At 38.6% G+C, this 20,503-nt stretch overlaps 1 protein-coding gene across 1 annotated transcript in view; it reads right to left on the bottom strand.

Moving 5' to 3' along the window:
* Nucleotides 1–1,505: 1,505 nt before the first annotated feature.
* Nucleotides 1,506–20,503, bottom strand: part of asic4a (acid-sensing (proton-gated) ion channel family member 4a) — a 134,088-nt gene continuing 115,090 nt past the window's right edge. The window contains exons 5-10 of the mRNA XM_084725427.1: nucleotides 16,579–16,632; nucleotides 12,075–12,228; nucleotides 7,294–7,385; nucleotides 7,046–7,125; nucleotides 5,581–5,691; nucleotides 1,506–2,647 (exon numbers count right to left, since the gene is read on the bottom strand). Coding sequence (XP_084581553.1) covers nucleotides 2,504–2,647; nucleotides 5,581–5,691; nucleotides 7,046–7,125; nucleotides 7,294–7,385; nucleotides 12,075–12,228; nucleotides 16,579–16,632 — 635 coding nt within the window. The 3' untranslated portion in view covers nucleotides 1,506–2,503. The remainder of the gene's footprint in view (nucleotides 2,648–5,580; nucleotides 5,692–7,045; nucleotides 7,126–7,293; nucleotides 7,386–12,074; nucleotides 12,229–16,578; nucleotides 16,633–20,503) is intronic.

Here is a 20,503-nt window from a genome sequence, read left to right as displayed (position 1 = left end):
TCTGATCTTTGGGAAATATATTTTTTTAAAAAGTGGCGATAAATATGAGGTTCACTTGGGGGGTAATTTCAAAGTTGTTACTTGCTAATTATCACATACTTATCATAAAAGTGAGGACCTGTAAAATGAAGTGTTACTCAAAACTCTTGCTTGGCGAGCTAATGTACATAAATTTTTAGCTTGCTAGTTACATTTGATAGCTGATGTTAGCAAACCGCTAACATCTACTACTGCTAAGTAGCTAGCTATTCTACATAAAACATTAGGTAGCAACTTAAGCTAACTTAAGGCGTGACTGTATGTCATTTTTACAGATCCCCAGATTCAACCATCTTCTAAATTAGTTTTTCTTTTCGACACAGACAAGGCCACCACATATCAAATCTAAGTACAGTCCGCCGGGTACCAAGCCTGCCTGTTATTGGAGCACAGAGCAAAAAGAGGCGGGACTTAGTAAGGTTCAAATGATAGACATGAAGAGATCTCTCAGCGCGTGGAATAAATTAAGAGGATAAAACAACTGAAAAAACTACAAACAGGTTAAAGGAGCTGATGTGTTGGCCCCAGCACGAGTAATGCCTCAGAATTAAGATAAATGTGCAAGAAACTCTATATCATGACTAAACATCTCAACATCTCAGTTTCTAGAGGATAAAGTCTCACACCAAAGCCTCTCAGTTTTTAAAAGATCAGATTATGGGAAGTCAGAGGTTTCAGGTTAAGTTCCTGCAGTGTATCAGGGCAGGTGAGCAAGCTGACCTTCCATGATAATGACAAACATGATTATAAATAAATAGATTTAAGGGTTTTTATTTGTCGTTATTTTCCATTTTGCTAACTTGTGCTCTTTTAAACTGTTGTGTCTTTGTCCCGCCCACTGAGGATTAAGTCAACCAATAAGAATTATTCAGCCCTCGAGCAGTTTTTTAAATTAAACTCCTCTCTACAATTTTGGGGCTGAATGTAAAAGCTGTTCTTATTCTACACTTGTTAGATAAAAAACCTTACTACTGCAATAAAACTCTTAGCTTTCATGCTAACTATTCAGATTTTCAAACTCTCCTGTTTTTTTTTTCCCGTGGATCAGCTCAGCCGAGTTGCATCGGTCTAATGTGCTCAGTGATGTGTGCAAAATGTTAAAGTGCACATGCAAACAAACACACACATACACACACAAGCAAACACGCGCACACACACTCCACCGTCAGGTTCACACTGTAAATAGCTGCTACACTTTTACAGTGATACTGGTCCACAAGCTGAAGGAGATGACTTGGCAAAAAATAAAATTCAGTTTCTTATTGCTTATGTCAGCTTAAAGTTATGATGCTAACCCAAGTGAGGAGTGGATGGTGGGCAGGGATGAACTCAATAAGACGAATAATTTAAGCACAAACATCTCATAACCGAAAAAACATCCATATGCAAAGGACGTGTGCGTCATCTCGGAGAAAAAAAGCAGGACACATAAAAGGAAATGATGGAGATAACAGCCACGATCCATACAGTCCATTTTTGTTACCTGGACAAATGTATTGATTTCTGGCAGTCTAACATATCTGCAGATCGAAAGTGTACAATAATTGCTACAATCGTGATCGATATTATCATATAAAAGTCTTTTCTCAAATGTATAAATAACTAAAATTAATATTACATAAGTTATATATTAACTGAATATAAACAACAACCATTGAAACAGAACTTTTAGAACTTTCTCATTTTAAAGTCGGACTTTATGTACAAGTACAATGCTACTCTCTAACACCTTAACCACAAACCAGACAAAGTGTATCATGTGGAAAGATGCTGCTAGATCTAAGCCAAGGTCATACAGTTCAGCCTAAATAATTCCCCTCGTATTTTGGATGGATGTAACACGAGTAAGGTTCGCTTACTTAAGTATTCTCATCTTGTATACAATATAGAACATATAGATAATAGTATCTCCTTAAATAATTACATAATTTATAATGTGTAATGGCTTGATATGGTACAGTGTGTTTTCCATGAAGCAGGAGGAAAACTCGAGGGAGAATGGAGGGATACAGACATCCGAGAAAAATCAGAGATGCTAGCTGAATAAATAAATTAGATTTTCTCCCTTTTTTTGGAGTATAAACTGAATCAAGGTGACATGCAGTCCTCCTCTTGTTCCCTTTATGTGACCATGTACCAAAAGTTGGTCCTGAAATCACAAAAGTGCCTGACTTCTCACGTGAAGCTAGACGAAGTTGAGAGGCGTCCCATCCAGAGAGAGAATGAAAAAGTAAAAGCGGTGTCCAATTTGTGCCTACATACTGTACGTACAGGTGCTCTGTTAGCAGCACGAGTTTGGTGTTCGACTTTGGCTGTAGCTTTTCGCTGGTGACAGCAAAGGAGCGACGACGGGAACGCCGGAGGAGGAGGGGGGGGGGGGGGACGGGTCTGTTATTTGATCTTAACACAGACGGCTCTTTATCTTTTGGTGTCACCAGGACTGGAAACGGATGGTTCGATGGCTCTAGCAAGCGAAGTCCTCAAACACGCCGTGGTGCCCGGCGTGATGGTGGTGAGGGTGAGGGTGAGGGAGAGGGTGGTGGTGGTTGGGGAGTATCGTGTTGGCGTACGCCCCCTCTGGGTGACTCCGTGTCATGTCATTGGGCTCCTGTTGAAGGCAGAACAAACAAGTCAACAAACAAGATGGTCACTTGACTCATACTACTGTTAAATTAATGTAATTTAAAGGACCAGTCTGTAGGATTTAGTGGCTTCTAGCAACACCTCATCTTACTCTGCCCTTCCTAACATGTTGAAGAATCTACAGTGGCTGAGAAACTTGAGTAAAACACAAAAGGCTCTCCCTGGAGACAGTGTTTGTCCTTTCTGAAGTAGAAATATGGCAAACTCGCTGGAAAAGGACCCACACGCTCTGTCGATATAAACACCTCATTCTAAGGTGACAGAAACACAATGATTCTTATTTTCAGGTGATTATACACTGATGAAAACATACTTTTGAATTTTATGTTCACTGTCTGCTGTATTCTGTCATTAAATCTTGTAAATCTTACACATGAGATGAAAAGATCAATATATGCGTTAAGTATGCAGCTAGAGTTTAAAAAGTGGTTAGCCTAGCTTAGCATAAAGACTGGAAGTGATCTGCTGTCCAAAATTTAAAAAAAAAAAATGTCTACCAATACTTCTAAAGATGATTAAGATTTTTAGGGGAGTTATGTGTTGTAACCACTGACATATATAAAAGATGGATGCCACGGCTTCATTTCCTCCTACCGAACAAAACTGAAGCCAAAATATCCTGGACACGAGCGCTGCCATCTTGCGTTGGCAACGTCGTTGGGAGCCAGAGTCTGTGGGGTAGCGATCAACGTTGGAGCTGCGCTTTCGGGTTCCCGCCCACATAACGGTTTGATTCAATCATCAAATAACTTTTTAAAATCAAACTTTCCAGAGAAATGAACACTTGAACAAACATCAAAGTCATAAGAGCTGCTTAAAATCTCACAGAAACCATCTTTGGGAAAAAATTATTTGATGTCTGCTTAGATGTTTTTGTTTGGGCCGTGACCTACATATTAACATCAGGAAAGCAGGATTTATGACCTATCCTGCATCCAGCCACCAGGGGTCAACTGAGATTCTGATATTTAGATGTGTTTGCTTCAATCTCAGAAACAATCAACGTGACAGTTTAGCCTGTAATAACCAGTGTTTCAGGGCTTCTTGAGTAGCCAGTGGATATCCAGACAACAGGTTTCCAGACATTCCTCTTCCGTACGCTGGTCACTGTTTCCAGTCTGACTAGCAACAGAAGCAAGAATGAAAGACGATCTCTATAAACAGATATCGACATATGAATGCAGATAATGCGTCCAGCCTCTGTTCCTCTCCACAGGGACTGTTTACCTCCGCTCAACTCAAGCAAGCTCGAGCGTGATTGGTCAGTAACGCCCGGACAACTGACAGAAACCAGAGCGCTTCAGGGACCAAAATCTTACTACTTTCCAACAGATTCTGCATGTTCATATGCAGATATCTGTTTATAGAGGTTAGGTTATCTGTAACTAGCTGTTTATCCACGTCTCCAGTCTTTATGCTAAGCTACGCTGTCTCCATACTTACTCCATGCTTCTGTACATATCGAACACTGATATTGATCTTGATATTGACACCTGATACTGAAACAGAATAAGTGTATTTCCCAAAACAGTATTTCTTCTAAAATGTCATGATAATGATTTTTGCTAAATACATAAATCCAGTGAAGTGATACTGCATCCTGAATGTCCAAATGCAACGAAACTTTGCAGACTGTAATGACAGCCATCATCATTATAGTCAGTTCAGTGAGACGGCCAAAATGCAAATGAAACTCTTGGATCTTGTCTGCTGAATACACTGTGTATAACACCTACACTGCAAAATTTGGCCATGGTTTCCAAGAGAAAGATAGCAGTGGCATGCCAGGTAAACAGCCGCTGAGTGTAAATTACTTTTAAATTATATATTTTAACTTTAATAGCCGACTTCCTGGTTGGCTTGAATGCATTTTCTGTGAAATGTTATTGGATTTTCCTACAGATACAAGAGTTTTCTGCCTATATTCTAAACTGGAGGTTTTCAAAGTGGGAGGTGGGCCTCCAAGGCGGAGGGGTCCAGTTTCAGGGGATGCTCAGTGAATGGAAATGCAATACTGCATGATTTATCAAAGGGAGATCATTAAAATAGTATATAAAATAAGTGTGATTTGGTTAAAAAGATAGTTTGGACAAACAGCATAGATCATTTCAGGTGTTACCAATGATGCCTACTATTTCATAACAATATGGCTGCAGTGAAAAAGATCTATCGGGGGAATTTAAAGTTTTTCACACAGTCAGAAACTAATTAATGCCTTTGGACAGACGTTTTTCATGTAATTGATGTGGTATGAAGTTATGTAAAACAGCAATATTGGCTATCTTGGCTCAATTGTCAAGTGTCTGTGGGATCAAATAACGTAATTATGATCCAGTAGACATTCCACAATTGAGCGAAACTAATAAGCAAGTAGGAGGAGGAGGAGGAGGAGGAGGAGGAAGAGGCCCACAAGTATCATAGTTTGAAAACTCCTGTTCTAAACTAATTTGGCGTCTACACCTGTAATAGAAAGTCAAATTTGATGTCAGCCAGTCACTCCCTCCAAAACCCAATCAAAGCTGCAAGTATTGAACACTAACAAACTAAATCTTTTTTGATTTCTCTGGCTGACTTGTTTAAACCCTGTTATAGATCGAGTATTCAGTATGGAACTGAGACACAGTTACGGTTAGATGTGAGACAAACAGCCCATTGTTCTCATATATGCAACACCACAATAAAGTTGCGCAGTAACAAATAAAAGCTCCAGGGGTGGATGTGCTTTGCTCAGTGGTTTAGACTAATTAGGAACAATACATTCTTCATTATTTTAGAAGTGGAAAATTAATTTGCTTCTCCCAATATTATTCCCTTGTAGTTTCGTAATGCAGTTAAAGTGCTGCAGGCGAAGTTGTGTATGGAAACAGTGCAGCTGTCTCAGTACAGTATGTGCAGTACCTTCGCTTTCATTTCCTCGAGACCCACTGTTGCAACGGTGCTGGTCTGCTGCTTGTTCTTCTTCTCCTCTTTCTGCGGCCTCAGCAGACGCTGTAGCCGGTGCTTGATCACCTGGTTTCACCCGTAGCGCCGCAGCAGCAGCAGCAGCAGCAGGGAGGGTGAAAGAGAGCAGAGATGAGTGGAGGAGACAAGAGTGAAGAGTTCATTCACTGTGATGTCTGCATTACACAGGCCCTCCCTCTGACTCTGCTTTATTCATACATGTTGGGCAGCCAGCAGGCAGCAGGCTGGAGAGCTTTAAGAGGATACAGCTGAGACAGGAGTTCGTTTGACCGGCGTGAGCAGCACGTCCTCAGCACTGATCTGAGCGCATATTAGTCTCTGCAGCCTGGAAATCAAAAGTCCGTACCCCGTCACTTATATGTACTAACACACAACATTAATCATTATAAAAACAAACTTTCTCAATATTGAATGATATTAAATTGACACTGAATCTATCAAGGGAATCAATTTGACTGTTTTTAAAAATTGCAGTATAATATTGTTGAAATGGGACCCATCTAACTACAGGACCCTGACTTTTCCTAAATGTGTATACTTTTATTTACTTTATTGTTATTTTATTTAACTTTAGGTTACAAATTACATGCACTTTCATTAATTGATCATTGGTAATATTAATGATCAATTAATCCATATGAAAAAAATACATTAAAATTTTGCTCATACTAAGGTTTTTTCCCCCTCTATCAAAGTTTTATTTCCACAACAACACATTACACATATCACATTTTACTTCCAGGTGTTCCTGTTTTAGCTGATCAATGTGCCTTACATTTTAACTGTTTTTATTTATTTTTAGATTAAAAAAAAAAAACGGCCAACGTTTCCGGACATCCAGTGTAGCCAGCATCCAGATTACAGATAAGTCTTCCGTTTGCTGGTCACCGTTTACAGTCTTTACAGTTTGCAACTTGAGACATGAGAATGGAGTCGGAGCCCGATCTCTATAATCAGATACTGGTATATGAATGAAGATAAAATAAAAAAATAAAAAGCTAAATCGTTGTCAGACAATAGCTGATGGGTTCTGAGACTGCATTTCAGCCAGTGCAATCTAAGCTAATCAACCTAAGCCTGCTCCAACATGACTGCTCAATATTGCTCAAACTACAGAAAAAAAAATGTTATTCCATCCCTGGAATCAAATAAAACTTCTTGCATGTATAATAAACATTTAGACTTTCTCATGATTATGCCTGGGAAGAACAATGATACGTGCTAACACATTAAAATGAATCATGAAAAAAACAAACCTTGCACTAATGCATTTAGTAAGTAGCTAAAGTAGCTACTGTCTGTAGGCACGGATTTCCTGCTGATATCCAGCTGTTTGTTAGTGCTAATTATAACACAGCTCAATGTGATTGGCTGATGTGTGTGGGGTTGACAGAAACTGTACCTCATAGATATAATCCAGTATTTCTAAGATTGTCAGGATGCTGGCTCCGATGAATAAGCCCATCTGTCCACCAATGTCACCTGGAAAGTAGGAGTACTCAAGATGAAGCATAATGGACATATTGCCAAAGCAGAGCCTGTTTGCCACTAATGGTAATGCAAAGGAAGTGCAGTTACTATGACAACACCTTTCACCCTGCGCAAACAAGTCTATTTCAATATGCAGAAAAGAGAGAAAATAAATCTTACCTAATAAACCTGCAACATCATAGGCTTTCTTTTGCTCAATTGTTTCGTAGTTCAGAGCTTCAAAGAAGATATCTAAGACCAGGAAGTTGTCTCTGGAAAAACAAGTGGAGCGTGAATGTCAAACAAAGGGAAGTACACTCGCGCTGTTTTTATAATTCACCACAAATCTAACATCATTTGAAAAAGCACCATTCCCAGTCATCTTGATGCTCACTGTAAATTTTCGTGATGGGATTGTCAGGCCTGCAGCACTTTACACAGATCCAACCGGCGATTGTGAGATAATGAGGTGTTTCAGGGTTTAACGGAGATGAGCAGAACGAGCACTGACAGCATGCTCAGTCACTGCCACGTCTCTGATCTCTCCGGATTTAGAAAGTCTGGTAATATTAAGTGTTGTGAGCCATCATGAGCTCTTTGGTTTAGGCGTGCTTACCTTCCACCACGTCCCTGACTGTGAGGCGCTGAAAGGAGCTACAGTAGAAGCACTTTGTAAGTGAATTAAGTTCATTATAATCTGTTGTTGCATAAAACATGTTGTAGATTGAACAGGATTAAAAGTTAAAGTCACTAGAAGTTACAGTGTTCATTAAACCTCACAGTGTTTATCTACAAGATGGAGCAAATAATATGATGATGTCTGTCCAATTAATCTTGTGTCTACATGTCTGTTTTTTATTTGCATAATACAACCACAAGTCCATAAAAGTTTGGACGTTGTCTAATACATAAATAAAAACAGAATGCAATGATTTGCAAAAACAGTTTGACTTGCGTTCAATTCAATACAGTAGAAAGACAAGATATTTAATGTTCAAACTGATAAACTTTATTGTTTCTTGTGAATATACACTCATTCTGAATTTAACACCTGCAACACATTGCAAAAAAGTTGGAGCAAGGGCAACAAAAGACTGGGAAATTTGGTAAAAATGCTAAAAACAAAACCTGTTTGCAGCACGTCACAGGTAAACAGGTGAACAGACCCTTTTACAGCCGATGTCATCGAAAAGCTGCGTGCGCATTTTGGCACCCCTTAGTCATCCAGATGAGTTATCAAGCTGCAAATGTTGAATTTAACATTTCATCAGTCCCAAATCTTCAACATGTCTGGTTGTTTGCATACACAGTACATCAGAATTGATATTCTGCTGGTCAACTTAAGTTGTCTACGGCTGCAAGCTATTAAACGTGTTGACTGGACTGAGGATGCGATCAAAACTGCTTGTGTTTACAGCGCCCACTGACAAGCTGTCGTCGTCCGCTGTCCTTCTGTTGCAGCTTGCTCATTGTTTGCAAACTGTAAAAGGGTCTCTAGGTAACAGGTGGCCGCATCGTGATTGTGTTTAAAGGGGCGTCCTCGAAAGGCTCAGTCGTTCACAAGCAAGGATGGGGTGAGGTTCAACGCTGTGAAAAACTGTGTGGGCAAATAGTTCAACAGCTTAAGGACGTTTCTCAACACAAAACTGCAAGAAATGTAGCGTTTCCACCACCTACAATCCATAATATCATTAAAAGACTTAGAGAACCTGGAGAAATCTTTGCATGTAAGGGGCAAGACTGAAAACTAACACTGAATGCTCATGACTTTCAACCCTCAGTTGTTGTTGCATCTACAAATGCAAGTTAAGACTTTACCATGCAAAGAGACAGACATACATCAGCAACATCCAGAAACGCTGCAGACTTCTCTGAGGCCCGAGCTCATCTGAGATGGACGGACGCAAGGCGGAAAAGTGTGCCGTGGTCTGACGAGTCCACGTTTCAGACTGTTTTACGAATTCGTGGATGTCATGTCCTCTATCCTAAAGAGGAGAAGGACCATCTGGATTGTTACCAGAGCAAAATTCAAAAGCCAGCATCTGTGATGGTATGGGGGTGTGTTAGTGCCCATGGCATCATGGGTGATCATAATCTGTGAGATCCCTGTTAACGCTGAAAGATAAATGCAGGTATTGGAGCAACATCTGCTGCCATCCAGATGATGAGATCATTGATGTCCGTGTTTATTTCAGCAAGACGATACCAAGACACATTCTGCACGTTCCAACAGCGTGGCTTCATAGTAAAAGAGTTCAGATACTAGACTGACCCGCCTGCAGTCCAGATCAGAGGTTGTGTATCAAGCAAGAACGGAAAAGGATTTCACTTTCAAAACTTCAACTATTAGTGTCCTCAGCTCCCAAACACTTTTGTCTAAAGAATCGGTGGTGTTGCAGGTGTATACTTACAAAAAAAACAATAAAGTTAAAGTTTGAACATTAAATATCTTGTCTTTCTACTGTACTCAAGGTCAAAAAGTTTTTGCAAATGTTTTTATGCATGTTTTACACTGTGCTCAAACTTTTTTTTTTTGTAATGGGGTTGTATAAAGATAAACATGAAAAGTAAAAGCTAAAGTGTAACAGGTCAACACACTGGAGAAAAATCACACAGTCACAACAGATGTGCAGGCAGAGGCAACAAGCCAAAAGGCAAAACATCAAAATTCAGGAGCAAAATAACTACAGACAACAATCACACAATCATCTGTGCCAGTCTGATTCTACAATACTGATATGGATGTATTTTCAAAATCAATGAGGAATTTTTTACAAAGTTTTTTTAAATGTTCTGGGGAAAAAGTAGGAAATAAAGACTGAAACTGATGACTGCTTCTGGCCTGGTTTTGTGTTTGGCGCTAAATATGCTAAAGCAAACATTAAAGACAGAAGGCAGCAGGTTTTTGAAATAACGGTGTATAAACTGAACAACCTGCAGTTTGTTGATTTAGAAAATATTAAGAATGCGAGAATTTAATTTAAAAAATGAGGAATCCGTGTGGTACCTGCAACCTTCAGTACAACACCTGTGACAGATCCTTCATAATGAATAAATCTTCACATTTGCGTGGTGTGTATTTTCCCAGGATTTATTGTTGTTATTTGTTTAGGGGTAAACCATGGAGTGAAATGCACATACAGGTGTTAAGATTATTTTGTCACTGCTATTTAAAATTTCACGCTCAGTGTTGATTCCTCATGATGATTCTGCTGCTCTCTGAGCTCTGATAGTGTTTTTTTTTTTTTTTTTTGTTACTGGAGGTGGCACCACAGGAAAGACCACAGGACCTGTAAAGTCAGACTGGTTTATTCCCATTTCCTGGCAATCAGCCTACCAGCTACACAGGAGATATTTAGTCTGCAAATTTGACATTTTGGCAGGGCCACAGAAGTTTACAAAACTGAACGGTTTTATCCTCTCAGGATCATCATCATTATCATTCATTTAATTCCACAATCATTTGAGCGTGTAATTTTTTTTTGTTCAAGTAGTAATTTTGGTGGTGCTGGAGGAAAAGACATGAACGGCACAAAATACCCCAGAATCCAGAGATATCTTTCTTAAATCCTTCAAGAATCTGGAGCATGTCCTCATGGCCTCATACATAAAACATCTGACTACACTATCATGACTCATATTAAAATATGTGGCCTCAGTATTTGGCTAGAATATGACCAAATCTTTGGAATATCATCATTCTTTGTCATTGAAGCATATGGGGTGGAAAATGGTGCACAGATATAACACTAGGTGATATTTTGACTTTGACATTTAACTGATATCAAATAAATACAAAACTTAAGAAAAATATGATTGTTGGTGATGATGTGCATCATGTCCAGGGCAATACTAACTCAGTATCTGTTGTATGGTAAAATATAATATCCAATTACATCATGTGTTATCTCAAATTTTCAGTTTTTCTCACATCTGTCCAGGGAGACCTGCAGCAAGTATGACCTCCTGACAAATATAAGGAGAACTGAACTCATTTGACCTACAATACTGACCAACCTGGGGATATTTCAGCAGTATTACTCATTCAAACAAACATGATATAACATGAAGTATATTAATTAATTTTTCAGTGGAGTTTCATATAGAAATCACTTGTAGGAACATTTTTACTACCTGCATTTCTCTGCCTTTTCATTAAATCTTATATTTCTAAGAATTAATTTTTTGTAATTCTCTTTTGTGTCTTTTTTAATGCCACATAGCTGTTTTTAATTTTTCACTCTGATTTTATGTATCGTTATGAATTTATATATTTTTGTCTTGTTTTTTTCCCCATGTTGTTGTTTTTAATGCCACACTGTAAAGCATTTTGAGTTGCACGCTATGTTTGAGAGCTGCTATATAATGTAGACGTATGCACTGAATTTTGGCAAGAATATCAGAAGAGGCATTTCAGTGAACTTACACCTGAAACATTATCATCAGTCTGAAAATCAAACACAAATTCAATCTGAAGACTTCTTGTTATCAAGAGTTTTTTCAAAGGGAAATTTTGACTTACTGGTAGTGCTAGACAGGTCATAAGGTAATTAAAACTACATGAAATAATCCTCTGATTCTGTACGTTTAATGGAGTATCTCTAAATTGTCGTGGCAGTCTGATTTACAGTTGTCAAGAGACTTTGTTTTGTGTTTGAGAGACCTTCAGACAGACCAAGATGAACCCTAGAAGCAGTACAACATCTCATGATTGCATAATAAATATAATAAATATAATAATATATTCTAATTTAAACATCATACATATTTAATGACCTCATGGTGCCAAAAGACAAAATAAAAAAATGATTGCATGTATGAAAATGTAATTGATTTTTGTTTGTATTTATGGTTGTCTGGTAGTGATCCCAGACTGGAGGTCAAAGTTTATGGCCCTTTTTATTGAGAACCACATGACTGCTCATACATGAGTTCAGTCTGGTTGAAGGTTCCTGTCGTACCTGATGTAGTCCTCCGACTTGTCGTATTTCCTGGAGAGATAGCGAGCAGAGCCCTTGCTGGGGATTTTGACCATGGAGAGCTCTTTACCGTAGCGGGTGAGATTACAGGGTGTCTCACATGGACAGGTATCCCCACTGTTCTTCTGTTGCTGTGCTGCAATACAATGAAAACAGCTGTTCAACGGAAACAGTTTCTGTACTGATTTGTTGGCAGTCGCTCTACCAGAGAAACAAACGACACACAGAATCTAGAGGCAAAAACAATCAGCATCAAGTGTGAAGGATAGTGTGTGTGTTCTATAAGAATAAGAGTGTTTTTTGACAACTTGGTGACAACAGAACAAACTCTAAGCACAACATTTACATGTCATCACCATATAAACTTGTTATGACTAACTTATCCAGGAGGTACAGCAGCTGGAGTGAATGTAAGTGAAGGCTGACCACCTTGTGAATGTAAGCTCAATATTAACTGTGCTTTTAGCTCAGTTTTGGTCTCCGCGCACCCCTGAGAAAAATACCGGGCTCTTTAGCCGCTAAATGCTCCAATATGTTCACAGACTAGTCGCTAACTTTGCCTGTGTGCAGTTTGATTCTGAGCAGGCAGCGTTCAGTGGCTTCTTTGCAGGAATCAGCTGCCTGCTACGGCTGGAAACGAGGCTGATAAAAGCAGTGAACCAATTAGCCAAAAGATGGTAGAGTTGAGAAGCGTTGAGTCAGGTGATCTGTGGGTTTCTTATTATAAGCAACCTCCTCCACACTGAACATTATAATTTGATCCATCATTACAATAAAAATATTGATCTGTGCAGCTTGTACGTTGTCTGTTAATATATTTAAAACTATGACCACATAAATTATATGTTTCCGATTGCTTGAAAGGTGTCCAGGGATGTAATTATAGACAGAGCAATTGCACTGGGGCAGATTGAGGGGGTGGAGAGAGAGAGAGGGCAGGTGATTCAGAAATGTGCCTGTGTTCAAAGAAGAGCTCGCATTAAAGGGTTAGTTCACCCAGAAATGAAAATCAGTCATTATCTACTCACCCTCATGCCAGGTTGAAGGTCGGGTATAGTTTTCTAGTCCACAAAACACTGCTGGAGTTTCACATGAAAACAGTGTTGCAGAATCTCCCAAACAATGGAAGTGAATGGTGACCAGTTTTTAAACATAAAAAACAACAGAATAAAAACATAAAATGCCTACATACTAGTCGTCTGGCGTAATCCAAGTCTCCTAAAGCCCCGACATGCCAAGCTGACTTGAAGGACGTCATTCACACCATGTTTTTATCCTGAATCTTCGCTGTAGATCCTTTAGCTTGGAGTCATGTTCACATGCACACCGTCTGAACTGGGTGTGTGTGTGTTGTGACGGTGTGCAAACAGCATGTTGGGGCTTTAGGAGACTCGAATTACACCAGATGAGCAGTACAGAGGTATTTTATGTTTTTATTCTGTTGTTTTTTTACGTTTAAAAACTGGTCACCATTTACTTCCATTGTTTGTGAGATTCTGCAACACTGTTTTCCTGTGAAACTCCAGCCGTGTTTTGTGGACTAAAAAACTAAACCCGACCTTCAATCAGCATGAGGATGAGTAGATAATGACTGAATTTTAATTTTGGGGTGAACTATCCCTTTAATTTAATAATGGTGCCATTTGCGATGTATGCCTTTAAAGAGGCAAACCCAGCCCCATCATGGTTTTCTTGTTGGGAGGGTAAACAGTCAGTAGCCAAGTATCAAAAGTATTTATTTTGTTGGTTTATAATTTTTTTGACAGGTACCACATATAATAAACATAAACTCTAAAACTTCTTAATAAATCAGACGCAGTATGTAGAGATGTAGCTAAATGTTTATTTTCATCCAGAGTCTCTGGGCAGGTACGACATTAACAAATTATTCATTTAATTTAATTTTTTATAGTTTATTTATATTGTTGTAATTTATGCAGAATTAGTATCTAATTTTTTGTCATATGCAGACATGCAATGATGATTACTGGCTGTTACACTGATGCCGTCCAGTGTCAACTCTCTATTTGATCTTTTGACAGGATGATACTTTAACGGTAGTTAGTTTAGTTGCACTCTCTGTCAAGACTGACAAGCTGAGCAAACTGACTAAACTCCTCCTGGTACGGATGCAGCAGTTCAGTGTGTGTGTCTGCAGCTACACACTGCATCCAGTGTGCACTGGGGCCCATCGTAGCTACCTTACACCACTGGAGGTGTCCATTAAAACTGAAGGACTCTATGCATGTTGTTAGACTGCTGGTAACCATAGCAACAGTACTTATGGAACACATTATGTTAGCTGGTAATTCTCATGATTGTTAAAATACCCAGTTTCCTTTATTAAGTGGCCATGTCCTAAGTAGAAAAATGAGTGCAATTGTGCTGATGTCCATGTGGATTTTTCAGTTTTAAGAGGGTTTTTGAAGGATAAAATGTTTTTTTTTAGAGAGAGAGAGAAGTAGCAGATTTTCTGCACTTAACATCATGAAATTACATCACATTCACGCACAGAAAATTACTAGTAGTTAGTGTTTCTCCCAGTTGTACTGAGGATGAACCCTTTGATCACAGCATTATCATTTAATGGGTAAAATGTACCACAGAAGGTCAGGTGGCATCACGTCAGGTTTGATGGACATCTCCAGCACTGATCTCTGCCTTGTTAGCCGTGTTGGATTATAAGGGATTACATGTAATCAAGACTGAATGATCAGATTACAAAAAAATAATAACTATAATCAGCCCAGATTACATTTCAAAAATGTGTAATTACATTACAATTACATTGTAATAGATTAATTGATCATATTTTTTGATCTGTTTTCCAATACATATATAAAATCCCAAATGACATCAGGGCACTGAGACAGTAAAGTTTTGCTTGTATGTTTCTAGATATAATTAACTGAGTCATCTGATATTTTCATTTTAGCATGGTTACAGTGTGTATGTCAGTATCAGAGAACAAGAGAACAAATGCAGATTGTGTTTTATTTTTATTATTTAGTTTGATAGGCAGCATGTTGTGTATATTTGATTCCAATCTGTATTAAGAGAAATATTGTACAACATATACGTTGATACAGATGCAGTGTGAAATAGCTGCGCCAGGCCAATATCAGGCCAATAATATTGACTGAGGTGCTCTAGAAGCAAAAAAAAAACCTCTATGAAAAAATGCATTTTATTTGCAACAAAGTGGCTTCATCTAATTTTTGTTTTTTAATATAAGGTGCAACATTTTCAGTGCTTGATTTTAAAGTAATCCAAAAGAATTCAGAGTAGGTTACATTTTTTTGTGACGTGATGGATTAACTAATTACAAAGAATGTGATGTCATTTGCATTGATTGATTCATTCGCTTCATTTCAAACCTATCTATTAGAAATAGATCACATCATATCAATCAACCATCATCATTCTGGATATATCAACAAAATGATGTGTGAGTCCAACCATAAGAGAAAACAACTGTAACAAAGGTGTTTACAGTAATTCAGTTATCATATTTGTTTTGAGAATAAATACAATAAGCACCACTGAGCAAAACAAATCTAGATTTACACCAAAGTAAAATACAGGCAATAGATGAATTGTTCACACATTAACAAACACACATTCACAGCCCCAACTCTAAGACAACACTGTGTACACAGCAGAGTAAATAGCTTTTCCTAATCTCTCTTTTCAAATTCTAAATGCATTCAGTCCAGAACAAATCAGACAGAGGGAGCACTAAAAGCACTAATTATAATTTGATGATTTATGTATTTTAGAACTCTAAAAATCAGGTTCCATGCATGCAGGACCACGGTGGCATATATTCTTTGTCTGATATGCGAACAAAACACCTTTGCGATATAAATATATAAATTATATTCTAATTTATTACCTTTCATGCACCGTGAATTTATTCACGCTATTTGATTCAGGAATATGACCCACATGAATATGCTCCATTCTTGTAAGATATATCTAAGATTTCATTCAAGCATATTGTGAATAGGGTTTGAATTGAGCAAAGGAGAGACGTAATTAAATTTCTGGCTTATTTGGCAGAGAAATGATAATTGTACTTATGTGTCTGCCATGATCATAAAAAAAATGTCTTTTTTACTGCAGCCATAATGCCTTTGAAACCAAAGCACCTTTGTTCAGTTACGGTGTCTGCCGGAGGAGAGTGAGGTCGGAGTCGAAGCTGCATGAGGGTGGAGGTGTGGGGAAGGAGGAGGGTGGGTGCAGATATGGAGGACTGGAGCGTCGGTTTAATATTAACAGTTCAACAATGGAGGCAGCACAGCCATCGAGCTCTAAAGTGACTAAATCACAATGAGGAAAAGTCATTTCAAAATATCAAGTCTACCTCCAGGTATTTGTATAACAGAAAAAAAAAATCCTTATCATATTTACTGATTGTGTTTCCATTTCCCTTTGGGGGGACCTATTGTAATGAGAAAAGAAATGAAGGAGGATTGTTTCTTACCGAGCGCTTTGTCAACACAGTTGATTTTACTGGGAGGGCAGATATCTGCAGTTCCTGGAGAGGAGAAAGAGAAAATGAGTCTGATCAATCAGAAACAAAATGATCAGTGACCCGTGTCTGCGGCAAACAACACTCCACAGCTTATTATTCATCTCCAAATGAAGGCAGGCACACAGAGGATGACTTCCATCCACGGCGCCCGGGCCCATCTTGGACGTCTGTCCCTGATTGCGCTGAGAAATGGAGCATGCTGGCTTCGCCCGTGAGGCATATTTGGAGAGTCTTTAAAAAACAATCAATGAGTTACTTCCTCGCAGACAAACATATTGCCCGGGCCATTAATGGGCAGTATTCATCAGCGGCGCAATTAATTGGCAGAGGTGTGTCTGTCTGTCTGTCTGCGAAATGTTCACAGGTTTCGTGTTTCTTCGGTGGCCCTGAGAGTTCAACGCACTGCAACTCATGAAAACACACCCACAGAGATAAAACACACCAAAAGTAAGAAAACAACACGTGACTTGGCTTTTACAAAAATGCTACTGCAAACGCAACCGAACACAAAGACACAAGGTTGTATAAAGATATTTTTTAACGTGGTTCCCTTTTGATCAGTATATTTGAATTGGCTGAAGAAGTCAATTAAAATGTAGAACAAACTAATTTATATTGAGGAGCGCTGAGGATGACTAACACAGCCTGATGAACAAAACCTTACTTTGAGACTGTTTTGGTTTTCACTCTTCAAATGATTCTTTGCTAAGCCCCGCCCTTCTTAGTTACTGTTACTACGCCTGTCAAGATTTCCATTCTCGTACAGCACATATGAAGTTGCCACAGCGGTGTAGATATTACATCAAAAATGGGGGTCTATTGTTTAAACGCTAGGTTTTTCATTCCACAGAGGTAAACAAAAGCAGCTTCTCATTTCTGACCAATAACTGTGGATTTTATCGACCAAATGACGACTTTCGCTAAAGATTTCATCTTCAAGTGTAGCTGGCTAATGTAAGCTAATGCTAATGCTTAAACTCCTCGAGTCAGCTGAAAAGCTCATCTAAAGCTGACTTTTTAACGTTACCATATTAATGTAAAGTTACTTAATGTCCGTGTACATGATGTACATAAATATGTATGTATATAAATAAAATTTGATTTGATTTGATTTTTAATTTCCCCTTGACACATTTTCCACTGCCGCCTGTGCTACTTACAGCACATTTCTGTACTTGGTTGTGTTTTGGTGAAGATGTTTTCTGATAATTTCTTAATTTCCTTGTGTTTTTTGTCTCTTTTCATGTTTCCTAAGTTGCAGTGCTTTAAGCTCTCAGGGCCACTGCGCTCTTCAGTACTAAGAAACGTTAATTGATACAGAGTGAGATAGTTTCTGATGATCTGAGGAGTGAGTCTGCTCACACTTTCAAACTTTTTTTATCATCTTGTGTATTTTATTTTTAGAACTTGTGCGTGTGGAGGAAAGAGCTGTGCAGTGTTTCTGTATGCTGTCCACATATTAAGAAGAAGAACAACTTAAAAGCTTTTTTTTTTTTAGGGTGGTCATCCAAATATAGAAATAGGCCGAAACACTGAAATATTCATCTTGAACCAAATAATCCAGGAAAACACAGTTTTGCTTCTACGCCTCTCAGTTCAGAAGTCATGAGCAAAAAATATAAAAGCCACCTCAAAAATCCGAATCGTTTGTTCAACCAAATTTTAGGAATCTGTGAAGTTGTTTTTGTGACGTCCTGCTAACAAACACAGATGTATAAATATACCACCACAGACATAATCTACAACATAAATACATAAACAATAAGAAACATAACACAGAAACTATAAAAAGACTATAAAAGTAGTTCATAAGACTTAAGAACCAGAGGCAGCAGACTGTAAAAAAATGTGGGATTATGTAAACACATGCTGATGACAATTTTCTGGCATGTTAAGTAGACTGTAAACGGTTGCTGGATTATGTAAGTGATTATGAGAGAGAAATGGGTGCTGTTCTCTCAGAAGCAAACTATTATTGTGAATAAAACTGCAGCAAACTGCAGCTGCTGTGGCCGCAGAGGGCTGCAGGAGAGAAGAACTGATACAGTAAATTGTGTGAGGCACGGCGCTCCTACATTTCATTGATACAGTACTTTGTTGTCACATGGAGGCTGTGAAAAGATTTCCAGTTCACAAGTTGGCCTCACGCACCCTTGGCGAGCTTTTCAACCAATTACTCTCTGGAACCTTGTGAAAGAAATTTCAGCTTCAACTTAATATGCGACAATAAATTTTATCGGCCATTGATAAGTGCAATGAACTAATGCGAGCTTCCCGCCACCTAGAAGCCCTTCACTAAGCCGGACCGGGCAAATGGCCTGGAAAAGCTTCCACATTCATTATATCTGATATAATAAATATCATATCTGATGTGATACATCATCATGGAAAGCAAAGTGGTTCTGCTTTGCTCTCACCACTTCTGCTCCGTGAACGGCCCTTACTATCTATTAACGCCAAACTTTCCCTCTGTGATCCATTTTTGTACGTGTCTCATTCATCTGAAAAACCGTTACAATAAAAACTTTTTATGGAAGAAGTGCAGTTTCTCCAGACAGCTGACTGGTGAGACGGATATTTTTTTTTTGATTGCGCTTTATTTTACAGTACACTGATAAGACGTAACCAGCTGTAATTTGTATTAAATTAGAGAAAAAGAATATGTTCTTTATTAGATAGTATTAAAACCTGTATTAGACCCATTACAGCAGAACTGCACCGTAAACTAAAGTGAAATCAAATATCACATCTTCCTACAGTAAGTCTATGCAGTCACCCACAGACAAAATATTCCTCTACCGCTATAATTTTGGTCTTTACTTGGAAATAATACACTTTAGTTTACAGTACAATTCTGTTTAATGTGTCTTTAATACAAATTCTAATTCTAAGAACGTAACACTGGGAAATAATTCACTTTATTGTATAGTTCTGTTGTAATGTGTCTCTATCTAATCATAAAGTCTAAAGAAGAGTCTAATAATGGCTAATAAAGAAAATATTATTTCTAGTTTTGTCTAATCTGACACAGTACAGCCTGATATGTCTTAGTAATGTATTGTTCAACCTTTTCCTTTAACAGGATTGGATCTGACACCCTCGGTACGAGACGGTTTTGCAGGTGTGTGAGAAAATATCCAAGCAGTCACCAGTTTCATATGGGAGTTTGCCAGTTTTGTTTTGTTTTTTTTCAAAATCATGAGCTCATGGGTTTATTGCAACACAATCACGATCTTGTAGTGAGGTAGGCAGTGTCACCCTGCGGAGCACACAAGCTGATTAGAAACGTGTCCGCTTCACAGCCTGTCCAGATCAAATGATTAGCCGGGATTTCTCTCCACGGATCAGACCACCACTTTTTGTCCGGCCGTTACAGCCTGCTAATAGAAGTTTAAAAACGTGTGACTGACATGTAAATTGCTCTGTGGGGTTAAATCACTATTAAAACTTGTTTTGTTTCTCTTACTGTGGTGTTAATTCACATCACTTGATTTTCCTATATTTTCAATCACGCTGAATAAGGCTGCAAATGTCAGCTGCACTTATATGTAAATGAATTCCAGCATACATTCCTACCTTACCTTTAAATGTGACCACCTCAAACATGCCCACTTATCAGACATTGCATTCAGTGACTCATCTCTTCGACTTCATGCACCCGGGCCGTGATGACGCACACGCTGAGCACGTCCAAGCATCTTACTTTGTGTTTGTCGGACTCACATCTACAACATATCCCCGAGCTGAGCAGGGAAACTGCGTAAATGGTGGGACTGCAGTGACGAGCGCACTGACACACAACAAGTATGTGTCAGGTCTCCTCTGGGTCTGCTTATCATTCTGCACTCATCGTAACTCAACAATAGATTTATCC

This window comes from Lutjanus erythropterus, chromosome 8 (genome assembly GCF_056507025.1).
Source record: "Lutjanus erythropterus isolate fLutEry1 chromosome 8, fLutEry1.hap2, whole genome shotgun sequence".
NCBI lineage: Eukaryota > Metazoa > Chordata > Actinopteri > Lutjaniformes > Lutjanidae > Lutjanus > Lutjanus erythropterus.
The sequence above is the reverse complement of the archived record's forward strand: the minus strand, read 5'-3'. Positions and strand labels throughout refer to the sequence as shown.